The sequence below is a fragment of the Meles meles genome, chromosome 14 (genome assembly GCF_922984935.1).
Source record: "Meles meles chromosome 14, mMelMel3.1 paternal haplotype, whole genome shotgun sequence".
NCBI classification, from domain to species: Eukaryota; Metazoa; Chordata; class Mammalia; order Carnivora; family Mustelidae; genus Meles; species Meles meles.
In genome coordinates this window covers 28,094,138-28,120,358 of record NC_060079.1, presented here as the reverse complement: position 1 = coordinate 28,120,358, position 26,221 = coordinate 28,094,138, and the positions used below count along the sequence as shown (strand labels likewise).

The 26,221-nt window shown below is 45.8% G+C and overlaps 1 protein-coding gene and 1 pseudogene across 3 annotated transcripts in view; one reads left to right on the top strand and one right to left on the bottom strand.

Moving 5' to 3' along the window:
* Positions 1–8,756, bottom strand: part of SIAH3 (siah E3 ubiquitin protein ligase family member 3) — a 70,221-nt gene extending 61,465 nt beyond the window's left edge. For all 3 annotated transcript variants that reach the window (XR_006821480.1, XR_006821481.1, XM_046028202.1), the window contains exon 1: positions 8,547–8,756. Coding sequence is in view for 1 of the 3 variants with exons in the window: in XM_046028202.1 (XP_045884158.1) it covers positions 8,547–8,681 (135 nt within the window). In the remaining 2 variants the exon portion in view is untranslated. The remainder of the gene's footprint in view (positions 1–8,546) is intronic.
* LOC123925318 lies at positions 6,398–6,516 on the top strand (annotated as a pseudogene).
* Positions 8,757–26,221: the final 17,465 nt, after the last annotated feature.

Genomic DNA, 26,221 nt, shown 5'->3' with positions numbered 1-26,221 from the left:
GGTGGCCCCCCAGGTGGAGTATTTATTATGTGCTAGGGGCTGCGCTCAACACCTGATGCCCGTCACATGACTTTGTCCTCAAAGCAGTCATTTTACAAGGGAGGAAATGCAGGCTAGAGGAGGTCAGAGCGATCGGTCAAGGAAAGCAGCCTCATTGGACGCGACCCCAGATCCATCTGACTCCAGAAGTCAGAGTGGAAGGCCTCAGCTAGAATAGCGCTCTCTTCTTTCCCAACACTGCTTTCTCCCTTTGCCTCTCTCCTGAGACTGGAGTGGCCAGTCACAGACTGGATAGGGCAGAAGGGTCTTGTTCAGCTCCGTCTTATTCTTTCTCCCGCCATGCTGGGGGTCCCGTTTCCCCATCCACTGGCCTTTGCATCCTGTCATCTTGCCCCGCTCTTCGGACGCCACGCAGGGTCCAAAGAGGCTGGCACCCTCAGACTCGCCATTGACTGTGGGAGTGTGCGTGCGTGGGTGGAAACTCAGGCTGGAGTCCAGGGGACCCGGGTCTATGGCCGAGCTCAGTACTGTTAAAAACTCCCCGACGACAGTGGGATCCAGGAATTCTTCCTTGGCTCACAAGAGGAGAGCATCTCTCTTGCCCTCCCTCCCAAGGCTGCAGCCTTGACGGAGGACGGTTCTCCCTTCATCCCTGGCCTGCACAGAGGCAAGCTGTTTCTCAAGGCAGGATGGACTGAAGTGCAAAGAGAAAAGGTCCCGTCTCCCTGGGTGCGTGCAGTTTCTGCCCACCGCCATCTCCCCACCCCACTGAATCTCTCTGTGGTGTCCCTCTGCTCAGGTCCCCACCCTCCAGATCAGATGCCCCTCACAGAGCCACTTACTCGTGGACCTACTCAGCTGCCGCTAATGAAGTCATGCATAAGTCATGAGGGGCAAGTTTCAGGATGGGTGGAGATGGGGACTGCTCTGTACGGCTCCCGGCTCTGTGAATGACACGGGACCCAGCTCTTCTGCCCCGTCCCCACGCAGGCACCTCTGTCCTCCCGAGACCCAGCCCCTCTCCTGTGGGACGGATGGGCTCAGAACCCAAGCTGTGCTCTATGTCAAGGGCTCTATCTGAAGCTACGCAGTAGGGACAAATCTTACTTTTATATAAGGCATGAACAATAATTGTTCTCTTCAAAATTTTCTTCAAGGCCAAGAGCAGTTCACAAATATCAAGAAACAGTGAGCGAGAGCGAGGGAGGGCAGAGAAAGACAGCCAGGTCGGGCGGTGGGGAGTTGCCAGCAGCTTCCAAGCAGTTGCTTTCCTCGTAATGACCATGTTGACAATAACCACTGCTGTTTCCAGACTCTCTCCGGCAGACACTCGCCTCACGTGAGCTCATTTCAGCCTTATGCTGCCAGAGCAGGGGGATATTATTTTCTCCCTTTTAAACAAGAGCAAATGGAGCATCTGGGAGCCTAAGTCATTTGCTCAAAGTCACACACATCTACAAGTGGCACAGTCTGGATTTGAATTCAGGTCTGGCTGCCCCAAAGACCATGTTTTTCGTTTTGGTTTTTGGTGTTTTTTTTTTTCCCTACACCCACTTCTTCTATCTGTATTGATCTGCCAGATTTAAAAGTCTATGCTTTTGACTATGTATCTCCTTCTCCTTTGATTTTTAAAAAATACAATGTGCATACATTCCTGTTAATTATGTTATTTTTTTAAATAATTTTTTTAAAAAAGGAAAGAAATTTGTGGTGGGGGTGGGGGTCAGGGAATTGGGGAGGAAGATGCAGAGGTTTCAGTTTGCTACAGAAATGTGGGTTTGGTAAAGCGGGGATGGTAGGGTATGTGGTACAACCCCAAGGCCAGACTGCTGGCCCGGGGCTGATGGGGCACAGGAAGGGGGTCGCTGCAATTTTCTGCTCTGACGGCATGCACCCAAGCAAGGGATGTTTAGTTTGGATTGATTTGAAGGCAGCCTGGGACAGCGTAGGGGATGTTGCCTGGCATTAGGAGACCCAACTCATGGTTCCATTTCTGTCACTCAGTGGGTTGACTCTGTAAAAGTCCCTTAGTGGGTTGAAGGGTGGCCTACAAGCTGATATGTTCACATCCTGATGCCTGGAACCTGTGACTATTAGTTTATAGAGCAAGCGAGTGAGTATGATGTGACCAAAGGTAGGTTTAAATTAAAGATCTTGGGAGGAGACTATTATCCTGGATTGACCAGGTAGGCCTTGAATGCCGTCCCATGTCACTTTGTAGGATAGCCACATAGAGGAGAGGATGCACAGGGACCAGAAGGGGGCCATGGGACCACAGAGGCAGATTGGGGTGATGTGACTGCAAGCCAAGGAACACATGGAGCCCCCAGAAGCTGGATGAGGCAAAGAGCAGATTCTTCCCTGGAGAGCCTTCGAGGGAGCACCACCCTGCTGATACCTTGATTTTGGACTTCTGGCCTCCTGAGCGGTGAGGGCAAATGCTCTATTGCTGTAAGCCGCCCAGAAGCATGCCAGTTCGTTACAGCAGCCCTCAGGTAAAAATATACATAGTTCCCCCTCTCTGGCCTCAGTTTCCTAGACTATACAATAAGAAGGTGTGACCTCCCAGCTCTGACATGCTCGTGTCATTCCCCAAGCCCCAGGCCCCTGTGGGAGGACAGGTCTCCATCCTCCAGATCAACCCCTTCCAGGTGACACGGAGTGTCGAAACAGACCTGTTTCCCCTGTAAGAAACAGAGCTATTGGGGTCAGAATGACTTTGTGAAGGGTAAAATCCCTTCACAGGCAGTTATTTTATTTTATTCTTTTTCCCCTATTGTTAATTGCTAGAAAAATACTCTGCCTTACCCCGCGGTAGTGATCCTAATAGCTCTGACCTCTTTGTGGATTTCAAGAAACGCTTTCAGAACCTGTTCCCTCCCTTCTGCCATAGTTTCTGGACCCTGAGGGGCTGTGTGGTTAAGGGAGTTGCACAGAATTTGCTTTGGGGCTGCTGGATAAATGGAGTACAGACGTAATCGCCTCCCCTCCCCTCCCCGCCAGCTTCAGCCTTCCTGCAACTCCATCACTAGCTCCCAGCTAGCCAAATGACTGCCCGGGGCTCGGGGTTGTTAGTTATGGGACTCGGGAGCCTCATTTGCAATCATCATTAACCAGAAAGGCTACATAACTGCTCCGTGCCCGCAGAGTGGGTCGTCCTACACTAGTCGCAGGAACCCGAGGGCTGGAAGAGGCTGCACGGGGAAGCTTTCAGAAGAAAGCCCAGGGAGTGACCACCACCACCACCGGTTTCAGCCCCCCTCCGTCCTTTCCCGGCCCCTCCAAGGTGCTAATGAACCGCGAAGAGACTCAAGACAGGGCAGCAGAAGGAAGATGGTGACATTTCCAGGCGACGGCAGTGGGATCCTCAGAGGTGGGTTATGTCAACAGGGGCTGAGTAAGCCGCACACTAGCTATTAAACGATCTTGCCGGAAACGTTAAACAGCTTTAAAACAGGTATTGAGGCTGAACACTCCAAAGGCTACCCTCTAAATCTCTAAAAACAATGTTCAGGTCTTTAGCTCTCATTCACCCTGCCTGCCGCGTGCATGTCGAGCAGAGTTAGTGGAAGCCCCAGGGCGAGAACGGGATTTCCCAAGATGATCCCACCAACAGCAGAGGCCAACAGCAGCAGCTCTTCTCCTCGGTTCCCTCCTGGAGTTATCCCCCCCTCCTCCATGCAGAGTCCCCCTCCCCCGCCCCCCCCCCCCGACCCATCACTCAACACACATTCATCCACACTGGCTGGGCTGGTCTTAGAATGAAACACATGTGTATGTTTCAAGTAATGGTACTAAAATGCCCGGATTTTAGCTTTAGCATCAGGCAGGCACTGAAATGAAAGCCACTGTTGTCCCACAGGCCCCTCCCATCTCATGCGTGCCTGTGTGTGGGTGTGTGTGTATCTGCGTGTTCCTGTCCGTAAGCCCAAAGTTAACACGCACAATAAAGAGGAGGTCTGGGTGGTGTTGGGGGGACAAGTGGCTCAGCCGGTTGGGCATCAGACTCTTGGTTTTGGCTAATGATCTCAGGGTGGTGGGATCGAGCCCCAGGATGGGCTCTGCACCCAGTGGAAAGTCTGCTTGAGATTCTTCCCCCTTCCCTCTCCCTCAGGTTCTGCTTCCCCCCTGCCTCCCTGGACACATGCAGTGTACTCTTTCTCTCAAATAAGCCTTAAAAAAGAAAAGAAAAAAGAAGAGGTCCAGGACCAGCAGGACAGAGGTGTGAGTAGCCTTCCAGGACAAGTGGGGAAGTTATACCCTTTGTTCTAGCTTCTGGGCAGGGCACTCGGGGATCTTAGCAATGACTTTGGTACTGTCAGGGGCCTTCAGAAGTTTGCCGGATGCTTTTTGCTAAGCTTTCAGAAACCTGTTTATCATGGGCTGTGGTTAAGAGGGGGAAGTCGTCCAGCCGGCCTCAGCATGGGTACTGTCTGCTCGGGAAGCGCTAAGGACTGACCCTTGAGGGGCTCTGGCTACTGCTACAGACCCTTCCCTGGAAAGGCCTGAGTGTGGGGACCGGCCATCCCACCCCTTGAAGGACATCCTAGAGAAGGGTTGGGAGAAGGGTGAGCTGCCGGGACAGGGAATTATAAAAGTGGCTAGTGCTGATAGGAGAGGAGCCAGGAGAGAAAGGCTTTCTTGATTTGGAAATAAGCAGAAAACACGAGGGAGAAAGGAATGCTGAATCAGGACCGGGAGCTGGAGCCCTCCCCAATGCTAGCCTGCAGCCTGCGAGCCACATTTCTATGACCTCTGTGAATGAAGTGGAGGGCAGCCAGCCAGGGACGCTGGCTTCTCGGTGGTCACCTTTCATGAAGTGGGAAGGAGAAATGGGGGGCCTCATTTGGAATCCTATCTGTGCAAGGAGCCATCCATACTGGTAGAGACAGAAAGAGACACAGAGCAACACAGAGTGTCATTTGCACTCCATGGAGGGGGCTGTGTGACTCATTCTCCCTTTGCCTGCCCCTTGCTTAAAGCAGAGGTCCCCGGAGTTCCGATCCCTCGTGTTCCGGTCCAGCTGCTCTAAATGGCCCTTTTAATTAGGGGTGGGCTTAAGGGGTGTAATGGCTTGAACCAGAGTGTCTGCCTTCCAAGGAAGGCTTCTGCTTTCCACTTAGAAGGAAAGACATCAGCTTGCTTGAAGGAATCCCAGGTTACTGAGTAATCGCCATAATAAGATTGACAATGAAGGTGACCTATAGAAGCACGGTAAATACACGATTTTCTCTGCTCAGTAAGTGAATTTTGATTATAACTCAGCACTTGCCTCCGGTCCTTGAATACAGTTAGCATTCTCAGGAAAAGCCTGGGAAAGGACAAAGTGCTAATATGCTTCCACAAAGAACAACACAGGCTTCCCAGCCCTCACTGCAGCTGCACACAACCTAAAAAATTGAAAGCAAGGTTGCCGTCTCTGTCCTTGGTCACTATTTCGTGTACCAGCCTGTCATACCAAGTGTAGGGAGGCACCACAGATCAATAGCTATTCAGGGCTAACATCGCCACAACCATTTTTTTTCTTCGGGGGAAAAAAAAAAAAGATTTTTTTCCCCCATGTAGATCACAGCTTATTATATCCAAGGCTTATTTCTGTGGTCTATAGAAATTAATGCTTAGAAGGAGCACTTTTCCTTTGAGGTTTTATTCGCTTTTTAACAGAAGTGATAGCCACGCTCCTATAGATAGAATTGTTGCTCTATAATCTCTGCAAATGGGTGTCAATGCCCAGGTTTGCAAAGCAGGTGGGACTTAACGGATGGGCCTCCTGGACCCTGGAAACACACAACGTGCTTATGGAGACACCATCAAGGTGCTCTGGGTTGCAGAGCTCTCTGTGCCTGGCAGGATGCACGGGAATCAGACCCCCTGGCAGCATCAGCCGTTCTCACCTTGCTTTGTTTACCTTGCTGACACTTGTCTGAGCAATACCTCTAAGTGGTTTTTTTACGGGAAATCAAGAGCCAAGTGAGTATGTATTTGAAAAAGTGAGCCACGGAAATAGCCTCCCAAAGCGTATGTCACCTATTTTTATGTTGCTGCTTATATGGTTTCTAAGTGGACTCAAGGCTTTCAGTGGCTACTTCTAAAAAGTTCCTCATGGAACCCCACAAGTTATGCACAATAACATGATTTTTTAAAAAGATTTTATTTATTTATTTGAGAGAGAGAGGGAGAGAGCACAAGCAGGGGGAGCAGCAGGCAGAGGGAGAAGCAGGCTTCTGGCTGAGCAGGGAGCCTGATGCGGGACTTGATCCCAGGACTCCAGGATCATGACCTGGGCTGAAGGCAGACACTTAACTGACCATGCCACCCAGGCGTCCCAATATGATTTTTTTTTTTTTTTTTTTCTGGAAGAGAGTGCTGTAAAGTACGTTCACCTCTAGTAATCCTTGTCTACGGCCATACCACCCTGAACGCGCCCGATCCACTCTGATCTCGGAAGCTAAGCAGGGTCGGGCCTGGTTAGTACTTGGATGGGAGACCTCTAGTAATCCTTTTTAGCCATGAGCCAGAGCCATGGAGTTATTCATTCCTATGTCCATTTTAAAGGTGAGGCAGGGAAGGCTCAGAGAGATTGAATCTTTCAAGGGCACACAGCTGGTCACAGCCGAGCCTGACCTCCAGCCCTGACTCTGAACTCCTGGGATTCAGGCAGCAGGACAACTTACCAACATCCAGGCAGACATCCCTGCAAGATATTCACAGATGCATTTCACCTCACCCCACCCCACCGCATCCCAAGATCTCAGCACCCCTCTCCTCCATCATCAGCCGCAGTCAATGAAACATATAAATTCAAACTTGGAAAAGGCTAAGTTTCATAAACGATTTTTAAGGGTGTTAAAATGCAAAATAGGAGTAAACAAAATTTCTTGCCACAGGGAAGTAACTAATGTAAAGTGACAAAATAATGGGAGTTTGAATGCGGTCTCAAAAGTGGCCATAAAATGGAATTCAGAATCATATTTTAGTATGTACGCCATACACTTGCTGTGCTAAGGGTGACTGGCAGGGAATTCTCATTTATAAAACTAAGCCATGAAGGCAAAAAGAGACAGTGGATTGAGGGGAAGGAGAGGGAGAGAAAGAGAGAGCGAGAGCGAGCATAGGAAGGAGAGAGCATGAGCCCCAGAGCCGAGTACAGAGTGACTGCTGCTAGTCACAGACTGGGTACCTCAGAGGGCCAATTCCTGGAGCTGGGCACTGCCCCAGTTCCAAGGCGGCTCCTCACCCCTCCACCCAGAACTGGCCACCTTAGAGCAGCCGTTCGTTCCTCCTAGGGACTTCCAGGAATTGAGGTGCGGAGAGAGGATGGGCACCCATCAGGGCTGACCTGCAGGGCTCTGGTTGAGGAGAATCGGACGCTTTGTAGGAGTTTATAAAGCGACGAGCAACAAGCAACACTTTTCCTACCCGAGAGCAGGGTTAGAATGACAGATCTGTCCTCACGGAGACAGTTCCGTGGTTCCTGCTGCAGACCCACACTCCTCCCTGTCTCTCAGCCCTGTGCGCAGCAGGGAGGACAGGAAAGCAACTCCCACCGGGGCCATCGTTTAATTTCAAACAGAGCCAAGGTGGGCTCAGAGTTTCCTCTTTGGGGAGATCATCCGCCCACCCCCACCCGGCACTGTCTTCCTCCCTTCCTCACCGACCCAAGCCAACAGCTCTTCATTCGTCTCCCTGTCTGACCTGGCTATGATGGGGGGCCGTCTCTCCAGATCTCTGATTTGGGCTATTTGGCCAAAGGGCATTGGCCTGGAGGCACAAATGCAGAGGCAGCGGCGCCAGACCGGCAGCAGCCGGTGGCCTGCGGCGATTCAGACAGCAGCAGCTCCCAGCAGGTTTCCTTATTACACAACTGAAGCAAATCCTGCCCCCTCCTGTCCCCGGAGCGAGGGGCGCAGCCAGCTCCCCGCAAGCAAACTCCTCCCGATCTTCCCAGCTCGCTCTCTCACACACACAGACACACACACACAGTCATACCGAGGCTGAGCAAGACAAACACTTCGCAGAAGTCCCCAGTCCCCAGTTCCGTTTAGGGGGTTCCTGCCCTGCCCCCCATAGCTACTTCAGAGGTCGCCAGAAGGGGCTTCCAAAATCCTTGTGCTCGCCAGCTTTTCCAAACACATGGGACAGTCTGCAATTTGGGTAACTTTTCAAATCCCATCTCCTGAACACTTGGCCATGAATATTTGGGAGCAAGGAGAGGACGCCCCCTACTCCCTCCATCACCTTCACTTGTGACCCTGACCCCACTCCTGGGCTGACAGCGGCGGGGGCAGGGATGCTGGAGAGGGAGAAGAGGCCAGACCATCCCTCCAGTTGTTCCTGGCAAGTCGGGGAACAACACGCTGTCACCGAGAGCACAAGACACCTAGAAAGCCAGAATGAGCCAGGCTACCCCACCGGGTACCCAGTGCGTCCGAGCCCTAGCCAGGGAGCCTTTGCTGGAAGCTCCAGGCTCACGTGGGAGTCCCCGACGACGGAGAAACGACTGGAACCCGAGCTGCGCGAATATAAAATGATAGACAGCAACTCACCTTTAGGTTGTGCGTGGGGTTTACAACGCAGACAAGTTGCCCAGCAGCGGAGAAAACCCGTTTAGCCTTGTAGTGCTGAAAGCGGAGGTGAATGAGATCTAACACAGCCCCAAAGCACTGGGTAAAGAAAAGCATCACAACTTTTGGGGGGGTGGTTGTTGGCACAGGGAGGCAGCGGAAGAAGCTGTAAGTCCTTGGGCTCTGGAAGGAGCGCAGCCTCTGAGACACTCCGCTCCAGCCCGGCTTAGCGTGCCTTCATATTCATCATCAAAATAAGACGGTTAGAACCTTGCAGCAGTGAGGCGGCCAATCAAAAGGACAGAAATGTTATCCTTGAGGTGCAGAGACAGCCAATAACAAATGCCTCCCCTACCGAAACTCCCTGATGAATTGAGCCTGGCGGAGAATGTATTATTGAACATTACCATAGATCAGCTCATTGCATTTATCTTGTGATTACAGCCAACCATACATAATGCTGGGGAGATAGGCTGACAAAATTGATTGCTTAATGTGTCTCCATTTATTAATTGACTTAATTTAACATGAGAGCCTTTCTTAATGCGCTGGCAAAAACGTAAAGCATTTAAACCGCCAAATAGTAAAACACCCTGCTCCAAAGTAGGCAGATGGATAACGCAGATCGTGGCTCGGCTCACCAGAGCTGGTTGGGAGAAAATCAAATATTGCAAGACTCCCGATTCCAGATAAGGATTTGGCAGCATAGAAATGTGCATCTTTCAATCTTGTGCTCTCTGCAATTTGGATTTCAGCTCCTTGATAAATCTTACTTTCCAATCTTTATCAAAGGAAAGAATCCCTAACAAATAAAAGCATCTGGAGGTGGTAGTGGGGGGGATATATATATATATATATATATTTGTAATATATATATATATATGTAATATATATATATATATACGGTAATTACTGAAGCCGGAAAATATTAAAGCATAGAAACGCACAGAGTATGCTTCTAAAAATAATGAAATCCTTGATGCATGAATGCACACATACAGAAAAACCTACACCGAGAGGAAAGTGGCTTGTAAATCAGCAAAATAATTACAGATGTGGAGGGCCTTTGCTTGTCATTCATTTGCATATTGGTGGGCAGCAAATTGCTAATTAACCACTAGATTGTTGGAGACATTAGAATAGGGATTAGGAGCACACAAACCACACCATTTGCTTGTCTCCCTGAATGCCAGCAGCACATTTCTGGGCTCCTGCAGGCAGGGGGCATTCCAGTCTCCTGACCGCCCTCCCTCCCCTCTCCAGAATGGGGCTGGCGGGAGCACTAAGCCCACTCACTGGTTCTGGAAGAAAGGCTCCTGAGCCACACACAAAGTGTCCCAGGATATCCAGGGAACTAGTTCTGATGGCTTAGTCAGTCTTCGCCACGAACACAGGAGAGTTGAGTGTGTTGTGTCTCCCCTTGTCTTTAGCTGATTCTCTATTGAGAAGTCCCCCAGCACCTGGGTGAGGTGGATCAGCCTTGTATGTGTGTGGGTTGCACCTAGACTGTGAGCCCATTGTCCCATCCTGAATGACTCTCAGTGCTTGGGTTGTAATGTATGCAAAGTATGCCCACACCTAGGACACCCACATCTATGACCTGGTCAGGCAATTAAAACAGCAACAGATTAAAATATAGGGCAGAAAAATGCATAGGTTTACTAAAACCAAGACAAAGGCAGGCGTTAGTTTTAACTTGAACTTAAAACCAACCCAATGTTTGCATCTAATTGCTACTTCCATTTTAATTAATGGAAACTTTGTACTTTCTGAAAATAATTGTAGTGACATAAAACTAGAAGGTAACAACATTTGAACTGATTAGAAACTCATTTAATGTGATACAATGTTACAGGAGATGAGTCCCTAGAACCTCTCATTACATGGTTCATAAATAAGGGTTGCTGGATCATGATACCGGAATTTGCTTTCTGAAGTTTTCATTTTCCAGAACAATCTTTCAGCAGTTGAGCGGGAAAGCATTCAGTGTTCTTCCATTTCCTCACTTAAAAAATAAATAAATAAATAGGGGCACCTGGGTGGCTCAGTGGGTTAAGCCTCTACCTTTGGCTCAGGTCATGATCTCATGGTCCTGGGATGGAGCCCTGCACGGGCTCTCTGCTCAGCGGGGAGCCTGTCCCCCCACCCCCACCGCCTGCTTCTCTTGTGATCTTTGTCTGTCAAGTAAATAAATAAATAAATAAATAAATGTAAGTCTGTGCTCCCATAGACTCTTTAAACACACAATGTACAATTTGGAAAAGCCCAGATTTCCCTTTTCTACATCCTCGGTTAGAATGGAACTATTATGTTGTTTGTTTCTCTCATTGTAATACTTCAGAAGGTTTCTTAACCTCACTGAGGCTTGGTTCCCACACAGGTCACCTGGAGGTTATAGATATTTGTCTCTCAAGGTCATTGTGAAGTCTAAGATGATGTATTCGGAAGTGCCCGGCACAGTGCCCAATTTAAAACAGCCTCTCAATACTTGAGTCTGTCTCTTATCTCTGGTGGAAGGGTAATTATTTGGAAGCATGTTTTTTCTTCCTGCTCCATGAAATATTTTTCCCCATGGATATTCATGTAACCCTCGAGGGGCACGCAGGCATGAAAACAGTGGACTTGGCTCCTGCTATGTTCTCAAGGGTAGGTATTCCTCATATGGCCTGGAGACTGGGCCTGGGAGTGAGGGCTGAGGGACCGAGGCGTGCGTGTTGACATCAGAAGTGAGGACAATGCGTTGATCTGCTCTTGTGGTTGCTCTTCTGTGGTCCCAGACTTGAGCCCTTGTTCTCGCTACCCAAACACTGGTTTACGTCCCTCTATTTTAGAATATTAAACAGGGGCGCCTGGGTGGCTCAGTGGGTTAAAGCCTCTGCCTTCGGCTCAGGTCATGATCCCAGGGTCCTGGGATCGAGCCCCGCATCGGGCTCTCTGCTCCGCGGGGAGCCTGCTTCCTCCTCTCTCTCTCTCTCTGCCTGCTTCTCTGCCTACTTGTGATCTCTGTCTGTCACATAAATAAATAAAATATTAAAAAAAATACTACTTAAAAAAAATAGAATATTAAACACATCGTCTGTCTTCAGAATCAGTCCTCAAAATAATCACCCATTGAGAAATGTTTGGAATTAACCCTAACAGCAGATGCTTATGCTTCATGTTTCCAAAATAGGGTGACATAAGCCCGCCTTCCAATAGAGATTTAGAGCGGGGTCCCACTAAGCTGCCCTTCTGCAGTCATCACACCAACGCCCTTGCGCTAACCGTGATGTTCAGGGCTTCCCCTTCACCTCTGGAGGGACGATTTCCATTTTATCTGGACTAGAGAGTCCCTGAGGTTGGTTACCAGACAAATTGTAATTCAAACCCTGTATTGCTACTTACTGTTACGAAGTATTTTATTTCACTGATGCTTAGTTTTGTTGTCTCTAAAATGAAGCTAATAGTGCTCTTGAAAAGTACCTTAAAGATGACATGAGATAATATAGGCAAAGGGACCAGCCCAGTGCTTGGTTTTCGTACGAACTTTAATGAGAAGCTCCTGTATCATCATTATCACCATCATCATCACCATCATCATCATCATCATCATCTTTTTATCAAAAATATTTCATTCAAGTCAACCCAAAGTGTTGGTAAAGTAGTGGAATAACCAAAAATTTTGTTCACTATGCAGACCACTTTGGAAAACTGTCTGGGAATATCTGCTGAAGGTAAACATGTCCATACCCTATCTATGACTCAGGAAGTCCACTCCCTGTGCCCAACAGCAGGGTGAGCACGTGCTCACCAGGAGATTTTCACTAGGATTTTCATTGCAACTATATCCACGGTAGTTACAAGCTGGACACAACTTAAGTATCAACAATAAAAAATGGGTAAACTACCTCATTGTCCTCTGTTTGTTAAATACTACAAACAAATGAAAATGTGAATTATTTGCTGCATGCAACAATGCAGTAACATGGGTGGATCCCACAGACGAAATCCTGAGGTTGAGAAGCCAGGTGTGACAGAATACATGATGCGTGATTCTATTTATATGAAGTTCAAGAATATAGACAAGGGGGGGCGCCTGGGTGGTTCAGTGGGTTAAAGCCTCTGTCTTCGGCTCAGGTCATGATCCCAGGGTCCTGGGATCGAGCCCCGCATCAGGCTCTCTGCTCAGCAGGGAGCCTGCTTTCCTCTCTCCCTCCCTCTCTGCCTACTTGTGATCTCTCTCTCTCTATCAAATAAATAAATAAAATCTTTAAAAAAAAAAAAAAAGAATATAGACAAGGTAATTTATGATGTGGGAGACCGGGGGCAGTGGTAATCTTGCCAAAGGGTTATGGCTGAAGTAGACACAAGGTTGGTTTTGGAAAGCTAAGTATATTCTGTTTCTTGGTCTGTGTTCTAATTTTGTGAATGTTGTGGGTTGAAATTGTTTCCCTGAAAACAGATATGCTGAAGCTCTAATTGCCAAGACCTCAGAATGTGACCTTAGTTGGAAATAGGGTCATTCCCGAGGTAATAGAGTTAAAATTAGGTCATTAGTGCAAGTTCTAATCCAATACAACTAGCGTTCTTATAAAAAGGGAGCATTTGGATCCAGAGACATACACACAAGGAGAATCTCCTGTGAACATGAAGGCAGAGATTGGCACAATACATCTGTAAGTGAAGCAACACACACTATGACCAGCAAATCACGAGAAGCTAGGGGAAAAGTGTGGGACAGATTCTCCCTCACAGCCTCCAGAAGGAACCAGTCCGGCTAACATCTTAATCTCAGATGTCTTATTTCCAGAACTGGGACACAGTAGATTTCTGTTGCTTAAGCCTCCCAGTTTATGGTACTTGTTGTAGTAGTCCTAGAAAACTAATACCATAGAAACATCTATTTTGTGAAAATTCTTTAGGCTATGAACTTAACCATCAAGGCAAAGATACATGCCCCAAATAACACTAAAATAACACGTAGGTGAGGACATAACTGCATTTTGAAATAGTGAAATCCTTCATTAAGATTTTAAAAGTCTGTGGAAGGAAAAAGGGAAATACTTGATTACATAAAATGTTAAATTCTGTCAAATAATGTCTAACAACTGAAATTAAAATCAAACAAACACCTAACATGTCAGGGGATATACTTGTAGGAATTATGACAAGAAAAGAGTTGTGTTCCTGATAAAGAACTATTGTATATGCATTTTAAAGAACTAAAATTCTATGGAAAAAAAAAGGAAGGATATAAACAGATTACACATGAGAAGAAATAAAAATATTTTTTAAATGATTTCATTTATTTATTTTAGATGGAGAGGGTATGAAGGGGGAGAGGAGCAGATGGGGAGGGAGAGGGAAAGGGAGAAAATCTCAGGTAGATGCCACACTGTGTGTGGAGCCCAACACAGAGCTTGATCCCACAACCCTGAGATCATGACTGAGCCAAAACCAAGATCCAGATGCTTAACTGACTGAGCCACCCAGGTACCCCAGAAATAAAAATATTAATAAATGAAAAATGTTTACTAGAAGTAGAATTCTAAGAAACATCAATTAAAATAAGATAGCATCATTTGTTTATCAAATTGGCACTTTTTCTTTTTAAACAATACTATGCAGTGTTGATGAATCTTCTGTGAGACGGACATTCTTATCTACTGGCGATAAGACCAATAGTAACAAACATATACATGCTTGGAGTATGTCGAGCACTATGCTAAATACTCAGCTTCTGTATGCAAGTGTATCCATAACCTTACGTCTTAGTTTGCTCTTCATGTCAAACCCATGAGATAAGCATTATTTTCTTTATTTCCAGACAAGGAAGCCATGACTCAGGAAAATGAACTTTTCCAGGGTTATTCAACTAGTAAATGGTAAAGGTAGGGCTTGAAGCCTAGACTTCGCCAGTGACAGATACTGGGACTTACCAACTCAGAGAGGGTAAACTTGTTGTGTCCTTTCCTTGCAAGCAGTTTGACAATATGTATTGATGCCTGAAGAGACTCATGAACTTTGACCTACTAACTAAATTTGTGGGAGTCTGTTCTTGTGCTATAAGCAGAAATGTCAACAATGACTTCACTCCAAGGAGATTCGTTGTTGTACTGCTTATACCAGTGGAATCAATAGAGAAAACCTATGTGTCCACAATGGAAGTATCCTTAAATATTTTAAGATACATCTATTCAAAACATGGAATAAATTATGGCTATAAAAATAAGTTTCTGGAAAAAATTTAGAAAGACATATGCATAAAGCTATTCATTGCAGCACTATTTATAATACTAAAAGTCTAGAAACTTCCACATTATCCCTCTGTAGGGGACTGGTTGCATAAAATATATTTCTTTATATAATGGTGGCCATTAGCCTTAAAAGGAAATGACAGTTTTCTCCAAATACTGTTATGGAGTGAATTCAGGTAGTATTAATAGATTTAAAAATGTGAAGAATTTTGTGCCTAACATGCAAGTGTTTATCTTGGGAGGGGGTTGTATTTGTTATTTATGCTTTAAAAGTGAAAGAATAGGGTCCCTTGGTGGCTCAGTTGGTTAAGGGACTGCCTTTGGCTCAGGTCATGGTCCCAAGGTCCTGGGATTGAGCCCTGCATCAGGCTCCCAAGCAGGGAGCCTGCGTATCCCTCTCCTCTGCCCCTCCCTTACTCTCTTTCTCTCTCTCAAATAAATAAATGAAATCTTTTAAAAAAAGAGAAAACTTTAAAAATAAATAAAACGTGTGTGTGTGTTGGGAGGATGGTCCCAAGTAGTTATCCTATGCCTGTCCCACTATTGTATGTTGTATGTATTGTATGTTAAGTGTGAGTATGTACGATAAGGTAGCAAATAACTTTTCTTTTTAGATCCTAGGTCTTTAGGTTTTGAGAAACCACGCTCAAGGAGCTCTACTCTAGGAATCCTGAGGCATCTCCACACCAAGACCTGATTTAGTTAACAAGATCCTGGATTCAAGCTCATGCTGTACAAGAATGAATTTTGGGGCATCTTTGGAAAGGTATGTGTATTTTTCATTTACAATGCAAATCAGTAAGCCAGAGAGTAGAAAGAAATATGCCAGCACGTTCTTTGACACTGCCCTTTCAATGCATGGAGATTAATTGTCCTCCCCTTGAATATGAGCAGACATGGTAATTCACTTGTAATAACAGAATGTGATAGACAAGACAGTGTGTGATTTTTGACGCTAGATCATCAAAGGCATTGCCATCTTGAATACTCACTTTGGGGGAAGCTAGAAATCATGTCACAAGGACCCTCCAATAGCCCTCTGAGAGCAACCACGTCTTTTGCCAATGTCCAGTCTTTTGGGCCATTTATGTAGGCCCCCTTGGAAACAGATCTCCCAGACCCAGTCATGCCTTCAGATGATGGCCGCCCTGGCCAACATTTTGTCTGCAATCTCATGAGAGACTCTGACTCGGGAACCATGCAGCCAAGCTGCTTCTGATTTGCCACTTCGTAGACACTTTGACATCACTCAGTGTGTTTGGTGGCTTTGCACCATTAAGTTGGGGGTAATTTGAAGTGTGTGTATTGTTGACAAAGCAAATGAGTAGTTATGTTGGTGTTGATGGGGTAAGAGACAGGAGCCATGGGTTTAAGATTGATGAGGTTGGGTGCCTGGGTGGCTCAGTGAGTTAAGCCTCTGCCTTTGGCTCAGGTCATGATCTCAGGGTCCTGGTATCGAGCCCCACATCAGGCTCTCTGCTTGGCAGGGAGCCTGCTTCCTCCTCTCTCTCTCTCTGCCTGCCTCTCTGCCTACTTGTGATTTCTCTCTGTCAAATAAATAAGTAAAATCTTTAAAAAAAAAAAAAAGATTGATGAGATCAAAGAAATACTGTAGTCTTGAATTCAAATGGCAATAATTGCAATGGTATATTTTATGTTAAGGAGCAGGCAGGGGAAAGGAGGAAAAGGAGGAGCAAAAGGAGACCAAAAGCAAAGTTTCTTAATTCTGCCCACAGAAAAGGCCTTGAAAAATGAGTACCTTAAAACCCAGATCACAGCTTCCATATAAATTTTCCCACTTAAAAACAAACTAGATCTTTTTGAAGAAATGTCTAATTCCAGATCTGGAGCAGAGAATGTTTAAGATGAGCCTGGAACATCTTATCACACCAGAAAGGCAGGAAGCAATGAAAAAAAAAAAAACAGAAAAAAAATGCTAGGGTCTTCCTAAAGATTCAGAAAACAATGTGAAGAGGCCCCTGCTGGCTAACGATGGGAAAACTGAAGCATGATTAAGAATAATAACTGTAAAGGACTAAATCACAACAAATATGTTTAAATCCATGCATTCATAATGATACTAGAAAAACTAATACATTCCCTTTGGATCATGCTTGGCACTTAATTCATTATTTTGATAACCAGTGCATAAAAGGAATAAATTAGACCTTTATCCTGCCTTTCTTCTATGAACGACACCTTAGAAGTACTCTAGTTCACAAATGAAGAAATAATGGTAAAATGAGAATATACTTTTTTAAAATTCCTCATGACGTAATGGGTCTGGGCAGTGAGCATCTCTGCTCACATCACAGAAAGACAGCCAGGTCCTGGGCGTCCCCTGGGAGGCCTACAACGCTGTCTGCAGAGCATTCTGGCCAAGCAACAAATGTGCACCTGACCGAACTTCTAGACTTAGCGACCAATTACTAGGAAATACGGGGGACAGAGGAACAGGATAAATGATATCATGAGGATCGAATTAGCAATATCCATGTGGTAGGGAAAATGACTGGGTTCTTTAACAAATAATAAGTCTATTGCAAAGTCAGAGAGAGAGAGGAGGGAGAGAGAGAGAGAAATCAGGTTTCAATTAATTTTTATAACGTGAAAATGCCCAATGTATGTTGAATTAGGAAAATCAGGATATAAAATTGTATTTATAAAATAAATCTATTATTATTTTAAAAGGAACATACAGTACAAAAGAAAAAAATGTAAAAAATAGTAACAGTGTTTGTGGGCAGCAGGATTGTTGGTAATATTTCAGTCTTGTTCTGTATTTGCCCAATCTGGTTTAAGATCCAAATGCTATTTTACGATCAGTACATTATCGCTTTTTTGGAAGAGGACAAATAGATGAATTAGTGAAAATATGTCTATAGTCAGGAAAAAGTGCATATCATTATGAAGTATTTGTTTTTTCCCATGGTGATCCTGTGATTCCGTCCATTGAGATTCTGTTTATAAGAACGTGCACTGATCCCGTTGGACTGTAATGTGTTGGTGGGTCCTGTGTCCCTGGTCGCAGGCATATATTTTATCAAGGGTCCTATGGAAAGACCTGAATCCAAGGAATGAATCAGCCTTTTAAAACTTTGAGCTAGTTCTAGAACATCTGAGAAGTTCAGTTAGCTCTCACAGAACTGCTCAGGAAGGTCAGCATCTAAACACGAAGCCTGACTTTTGGCGGATGACAAACAGGAAAAGGAAACAAACCGCTTCAGCAGAGCTCAGGTTGCATACAGATGGTCCAAAAGCAACAAGTTTATTCTGTAATGTTGCCAAGGCAACAGCAGCTGCTTCTGTCGTGGCGGACGGTGGGGGAGGGAGGAAACCGTAGAAATGAAGAAGCAGAATGATTCCGTAAATCCTCCCTAGGAAAAGAGGAAAGAATGCTATAAAATATTGAGTGTTTTCAGGGTGAACATACTTCCATAACACGTGAAACGTCACCAGTGAAAGGCAAATGGTGTTTTTCATATTATAATCTGCCTAGACTCAAACAGCAGTCCAGCGTCTGTTGTCATATTGCCATCTTCCCTTCCGTGACTCCAAACAGCGGTAGACAGGGCTTTCTTACAGCTCTATCCCCTCGAGTGTGAAAACACATTGACGTTTTCTTGTGACAGTTACTGTAGCGTCTATTCAGGAAGCTGAAAGATGCTTATTATGTTTTTACTGTGTCTGGACTTGAGAGGGAAGAAGAGAGGAAAGGAGTAGCATTGGTCTTCCTCCTCTTCTTTTCCTCCCCTTGGCTCCTGACTCTAGTTCATTTTAGTTGCCGAGGAAGAGGATGAAGGAAGGACAGTGTGGCGGTGAGCAGAGAGAGAACAGCAGGTCTGGGGAATGTGCTAGAGATATTTTCAGCCAGCGGGTTGTGCAGCCAACAGCCTACCTTGCCAGAAGGCGGCCCCCATAGGGACACTGGGAGCCAGGGGAGAGCTGAGTCAGGAGCCCAGCTCTGCATATAATGAGCCTTCAAGTGAGAACAGAGCTGGTCACGAAGACAGAGGTTCAGAAACAGTCAGTGGGAGACATTGAACATCTTAGTCCTTCTCCAGGTGGAGAGGCTGACAGCTCTGACCCACGGCTCGGGCAAGGGCTCGCTCTCCTGCCTGAACCACATTTTGCATGTTCAGAACCTGCAACAGTCTGGGTGGTTTTTCACATGCTCAGTAGCAAAGAGAATTGAATTTAGAGTCCTGCTCGTGGCCATTGGGGACTGAACCTTTTTTCAAATGCCAAACCACTTATGTAACAAGACAACGTGGCTTAGATAGGTCAAAGCCTAAATCTGGAAGTCAGGCAAGTCAGGTGAACCTGGATCAGGACCCAGGCCTGCCACCTGGAGCTGCTCAGACTCCTTAGCGGGGGGTCACATTTACAAGGTTAGCAGCTGGTAGCTCAGCCTCCCCTCCGCAGGCCTCAGCTTCCTCTTCTGCCAACGTGGACTCATAGGCCAACCTCCTAGGACTGGGCTGTGAATTTGGCACAGCACCTAGGACATTACTATTCTTATCCTTGTCATTTCAACTTGTCTAGAAAAGTGGGAAGGTATGGACTTCACCTATGCTTGCTTCTTGGATTTGGAAGTGACAGTAGATAAGGGAAAAACCCTGACCAGAAAGCTCTGTCCCAGGTTCATGATGGGGCTGTATTAAGATTATCCAAAGAAAGAGAATCAACGGGGGTCTGTAACTATATCTATATCACCAATATGTCGGTCTATCTGTCTACGAGAGAGAATTGGAGTGAGTTTATTCGAAGCAATTGGCTCACACAGTTTTGGAGACTGGCAAGGTCAGAATCTGCAGGGCAGACGAGCAGCTTGTGCAGGTACGGGGAAGATTTGGTGCTGCAGTTCAAGTGCAAAGGCAGTCTGGAGGCAGAATTTCCTCATCTTTGGGGGAGGTCAGTTTATTCCAATGAAGCCCTTCAAATGATTGGATGGTGCCTGCCTCTCTTATGGAGAGTAATTTGCTTCCCACCAGCTCTGCTGATATTTAATGTTAACTCATGGGGGGGGGGGGTGGGAACCACTTTCAAAATAGCTGAGTATCATGGTCTAGCCAAGTTGACAGAAAAATCAGCCACCACAGGGCCCTTAGAGCACTGTCCAAACTTCAGCATCTCCTCAGAAATGAGTAACCATGACCCAGAGAGTCACTCATACAATGAATAGGGTCCCATTAACACAGTCAATGTCATGGCATCTGCCAGAGAGCTGGGATCAGATCTCAGTGTTTATTTGGGCTGTCCCCTTCGTTAGGAGAAGGTCAAAGTGAGACAAAAGTTGATAGCAGGAATCCTGTAAAAAAGGCAATTTTTACTGCACATCCTGGGGCTCATATGTATTTATTCCAATGTCTTACATGCTAAGTGAAAGAGAAGAATATTTAGGGAGCCAGGGGATCTTGAGGGACCAGACATTTGACAGTCCTAAACCACAGCGAAGGGGATGATGGTACCTGCCCTAAGTCATGCAGTAGCGGGGAGGATTTGCTATGATCATCTATGAAAAAGCACACAGATGTTAATTGTCCTTGAATCTGGGAAAAGGGTTGGAAGCTAGAACCTTGCTGGGGTAATCTAACTTTTTCAGAAGAGCCGTGTCGTCTAAACAGAAAGCATTGCTTCTTTTAAAATAGAAAGGAAGGAAAGAACTGTACCACATTAACTCTAAGGCTGACATCTTGCTCTTTTCTTTTCTTTTCTTTCTTTCTTTCTCGAGAGCTAAGTTACACTATATCTTGACAGCACCTCTCCATTATCCTTCCAGTTCATGGCTTCCTGCCCGTCTTTCTTTGTCTGGCGCACACGTGTGGTACAGAGCCCTTTCTGTCAGCAGCTGTCGGAAAGGAGTGTGTCCGGGGTGGGAGTCCAAGGGCAAAGAGGACACACAGGATTTTCAGAGGTGCCTTTCATGGGTCTAGGGGAAGAGGCTCTCTTAGACACTGTGGCTAAAAGTGTAAGTCAGTACAGTATCCTGGAGTACCATTTTGTGTAAAACACATAGTAACATCTCAAAGGGTACCTAGCAATTCCACTCTAATGAGTTTTTGCTAAGAACCTAACAGACAGGTATGCAAAATGTACATACAGAGATACTCATCATGGTCTTTTGAGAGCAAAAAGTTGCCAGTAACCTAAATGTCCAGTAGTATACAGGACTGAATTACAGTTCGTCTTCAGAATAGAGTTACTGAACCATTAAAGACAATAAAACGATGTGTGTGCACACACGTAACCATCTGAAGATATTCACGACCTATTAAGAGACAAGTAGGTCACTAATATTAAATATAGGATTAAATCTGTTAAAAAAATAAACACATACACAAAGTTTTGAAATGAGCAAGTTTTGGTGGCTGTCTTAATAGTTTGGGTTGCTATGTAGAATTCCATAGAAAAAGTGACTTATAAACAACATATATGTATTTCTCCTAGTTCTGAAACCTGGGGAAGTCCAAGATCAAGGCAAGGTACATTCAGTAACTAGTAAGGATCCACTATCCGACTTCTGGGATGGCAGTCTTTCCCCTCCGTCCTCATAGGGAGGAAGGGAGGAGAGAGCTCTCCAGGGTCTCTTTTGCAAGGGCACTCATCCCATTCATAAGGGTTCCAGCCTCATATTTCCCAAAGGCCCTACCTCCTCAACACGTTGGAGGTCAGGATTTCAACAGATGAGTTTGGGTGGAGGTCAGAGGGACACAAGCATTCAATCTATAGTGATAAATACACATCAGAATATTTACAGTGATTTTCACTGGGCAGTAGAAATTTGGTTGACTGTTTTTATTTCTTCCTATGTATCTGTGTTTTCTGTGTTTTTTTTTTCTACACTGAACATGTGATTACTTGTATACCTGAAAAAATAGGGAGGGAAATGCCTCCCTCAGATTATTTACCTCTCTGCGGCCGGCCCACACTTTTGATTGGAGGGGGGAGTTCTGTGTATTCTTGAGAACCATCAGGACATCTGGGAAGGAAAATTGTTCTTGGCATTTTTTCTGTTATTTCTCAACTTCCAGCTGGCATTTTGACATCAGTGTTGATGGTAACCCCGCAGATTGATTTCCTTTCTTCCATAAAAAAGAAACTCTTAGCAGACACTAACCGGACAGCTCTTTCTTTCTTTCTTCCTTTTTTTTTTTTTTAAAGATTATATTTATTTATTTGACAGATGGAGATCACAAGTAGGCAGAGAGGCAGGCAGAGAGAGGGGGAAGCCGTCTCCCTGCTGAGCAGAGAACCTGATGCAGGGCTCGATCCAGGACCCTGAGATCATGACCTAAGCCGAAGGCAGAGGTTTAACCCACTGAGCCACCCAGGCACCCCGGACAGCTCTTTCTGAAGAGTCTAGATCATGAGCCATTCCAAGGTGAAGAGCCATGTATCTGGTGCCCATAAAGAGACCCTGGTCCCCATATTATTATAAAGACTGTGATTCTTTGAGGTTTGCTGGCATGAATTCATCAAGAAGATCCTGGGGTTAATGCAAAAACCTGAAGTGAGGAAGATAAACAAAGGTAACACTGAGAAACCTTGACAGGTGGGTATGTATTCCTGTAAGGAAGGTTGATATTTTTCTTCCTTTTGGCAGATCATGAGATCTGATATTTTTAGTGTGTGTAATGACAGGGCTTGAAATGCTGCTATTTCTTGATAACATCGGGACATTTCGCCCTGAGTGCCCATAGTGTAGGTAACCTAGAAAACACTTTGCAGGTTGGACAATGGAGAAATGTCAGCATGGAGTCGGGTTACCCTGTCCTTCCTTTGGGCTTTTGGCCTGTGATCAGAGATTTTTGTGTCCTCTACTGCACAAATGTTAAGACCACTTGGAGTAATCTCACCCTTCTAGATCCTGAAACACAAAGCCGAAGGCCCAAAGTCACTCTTGTTTCTTTAAGAGGGTACAAATAGTGAGTCCAGATGAAGGGACAAGGGGGTCATAGGTAGGGAAAGCCAACATACTGCCCTTATACCTGCCATGGCAGACGGGATTCTGCTTACTGATGGGCCACTCTCGGTTATGGCCATACGACCCTGAATGTGCCTGATATCTTCTTTTTTTTTTTTTTTTTTTTTTAAAGATTTTATTTATTTATTTGACAGACTGAGATCACAAGCAGGCAAAGAGGCAGGCAGAGAGAGAGAGAAAGGGAGAAGCAGGCTCCTTGCTGAGCAGAGAGCCCGATACGGGGCTCGATCCCAGGACCCTGGGATCATGACCCGAGCTGAAGGCAGAGGCTTTAACCCACTGAGCCACCCAGGCGCCCCGTGCCTGATATCTTCTGATGGGCCCCTTTCCTGTTCTCCACTCTCCTGCAATGATGGAGATGGTCGACTGTCCACTTGCCATATCTCTACCACCTCAGACCACCTACTAGACCTCACTGCATCTCTCTCAAAACATTCCCCTCACCCAGCCTTGTGCTATAGTAACATACAGATACTTTTTAGACTCTTCTAGGTTGCAGGCTCCTTGAAGGCCCTGATGGTTTCTCAGTTGGCTTGGCATCAATCGAGTACAGTACCTAGCAGATTCAGTAAAAAAATAAAATAAAATAAAAAATAAAAAAAAAATTCGTTGAATGAACAAATGAATGAAGGGATGAATAAACCATAGATACTCTAAACTTGCTCATTTTCACTGGCAGAGAGAACAAGAAGTTGTACCTCTTGGGCGGGGAAAAAAAGCTGATTTCCAATCTCCTGATGGTTTAAGGGTATATGATTCTCCCTTCTCAAGGAAGGAGTGGGCTCTTCTATCCCTGATGTCACTGTTTTGATGCTTTCTTACTCTTCCCCTCTCAGTAGAAAAGGTGAATTTAGCAATGAAGCCAGTGGACTTGTTATTCAAGGACCTGTTCTCCACCAGGGGCTCTGCCTAGTCAGTTTCTCTCTGCCCACCATGCTCCCTCCACTGTTAACAAGCTGTCTAATGGTGAAACACCTTAGTCGAATCTAAAACCTATTAAATGGATTCATAAAATCAGCCCAGTTCTACTTGCACAACACTGAGAGGCACAATACTCACGGAATTTGGGGACTGACCAGTGAGGTGTTTTTTCATAGATGACAAGACACAACATAGATAATGTAATCCACCCCTTTTACAGAAGATTGCATCGAGCCATTCCAAGACATCATCATCGTTATCTCCTCCTCCCCTTCCCCCTTCTCTTCCTCCTCCTCCAATCATCAGCCACAACCTTTACCAAAAGCCCTGTGTACAGAGTACTATGCTAAGTGTGTAAAATGAATACAGGAAAGTGTTAGGTCAATATACGCCTGTCCAAAGAACCGTTTTCCTGGTTTAGTTTTACACCGTGGACTGAAACAGAGACGACATCTTCCATTTCTAATGATCGCTTGCTGCTTTGTCACTACTTTGAAGGACGTGCTAACAACTTTAATAGAATGTACAACAATTTTTTTAAATATTTTATTTATTTGACAGAGATCACAACTAGGCAGAGAGGCAGGCAGAGAGAGAGGAGGAAGCAGGCTCCCTGCGGAGCAGAGAGCCCGATGCGGGGCTCAATCCCAGGACCCTGGGATCATGACCTGAGCCAGAGGCAGAGGCTTAACCCACTGAGCCACCCAGGCGCCCCTAGAATGTACAACAATTTGCTGACCCGTGCCTCTTTCCCTCTGGTAGGCTCCAAAGGAGCTTGGGCACAGGCAAGCTCCAGGTGTTTCTATTAAAGGGGCCATGGTGTCCCTGATGGAAGCTTCTGGGAGAGGGAGGCTGGTGCTGTGATTAGGTAGTGTTGCCTCCTTGAGCTCCCCTGACACCTGTGAATGACGCATTCCAGCACCCACGTACCAGCCATGCCTTCCCAACAGGCTGCCTGTAGATCTCTCTTTACTGAAGGAGCTCCACTCTCCCTTACTTACTTCAGGTTTAAATGGAGCCTCAGACATGCCCCAAATCACTGCCAGGAATCATAAAGGAAAAAACAATTTTCCAGGAATGAGTTATATATGGCAATGAATTCGTACACTCCGTGTAGCTCCTCATTTCCTTCCATTATGTTAATTCTTCTAACTCAGTACCCTAATTCCACTCCCCTGCCACACACACACACACACACACAGACTCACACACGCACTTTTTTTTTTTTTTTTTAACCCAGGGAAGAAGCTGATTGATGCTGAAGTCAGAATCCATCCAATTTTGTGATGGTCTAAGTACTCCAGGCAATTGGCCGGCACCTGCCAGCGGCTGTCTTCAGCCCCAGCTAAAACCGCCACGTGCTCAGCAGGCTCATTTAGAGTGGCAAGGAGGTCAGTGGCGTGTGTTAGGTGCGCCTTTAGGAGTTTGTGTGCAGCTGCGTTGTCCTGGACCAGGGCCAAGGTCAGGAAATCTACAGAGGGTTGTGCTAATATTTCCTCTTCGATCGGGATCAGCCTGCCTCAGTGCCACTCGGCGAGGTGCTGCTCAGCCTGTTGGCCTCGTTCCCTCACACACGATCTGTGCTGACTCGATGCTTATTTATTATTCAATTATTAGAGTTATTGGATGTGCTCATGGCTAATTACCCTCTGGACGTATTTACAAGTAGGATAGGAAAAACCTACTGCAGCTTAATTTCTGGTATCATCAAGAACAGTGAACTTCCTGTGAATCATTGTCTTTGTTTCAGAAAGCTTCTCAAACGTTGATTTTCCTTTGACGAGCTACCTAAAATGTATATAAGTCTTTTATATAAAGTAGGTTAGAAACAGGCATTACTGACCAAGAGGCTGGGTTAAGAACCAAGAGCCCCTGCTGTTACGGGGAGAGAGCCCCGTGATCTAAAACTCGCGGTGGTACCTGGCTCCTGATTGTGTCAACATTTGCTTAATGCACTGTGTCTCCATTCCTTTCTGGTCTTTCGCAGAAGCTTATTCTGTCTCCAGTTTGTGGACAAACACATGTGCACACAAACAGATGTACACACACACACACCCGCAACATTGCAACCGTCTATCCACAACGCAAACCAAGAAGTATTAATAGATTTCCGGGGATGAAAAAAAAGTTTTCTGGGGATGAAGGAGACACCTTTCAAGTCATCTCAGCAGACCTCCCTCATGGATTCTTTCAAATGACAGAAGGTTCCTGATTCTTGCCTCGTCATATACCCTGATGCCAAAGGAAGGCTCTGAGTGCCTTGGGGCCAGCTGCACCCAGGGATGGTCTCCTCTGCACATAAGAGGATACGAGGTTCACAGAGTGCCGATAACATTGCAGAACATCTCTCCCTCCTACTTAGGAAGAGAAGCACTGGGATGAAAAGGGTCTAGGAACTTAAGATTTATTGTTCTGGCTATAAATTTTCAGCGATTGTCAAGAAAAGAGAGGAACGTCAGAGTTCGGTCATTTCTCCTTTCTCATTTTCTCTCATTCCTGCCCTTGTCTTACTG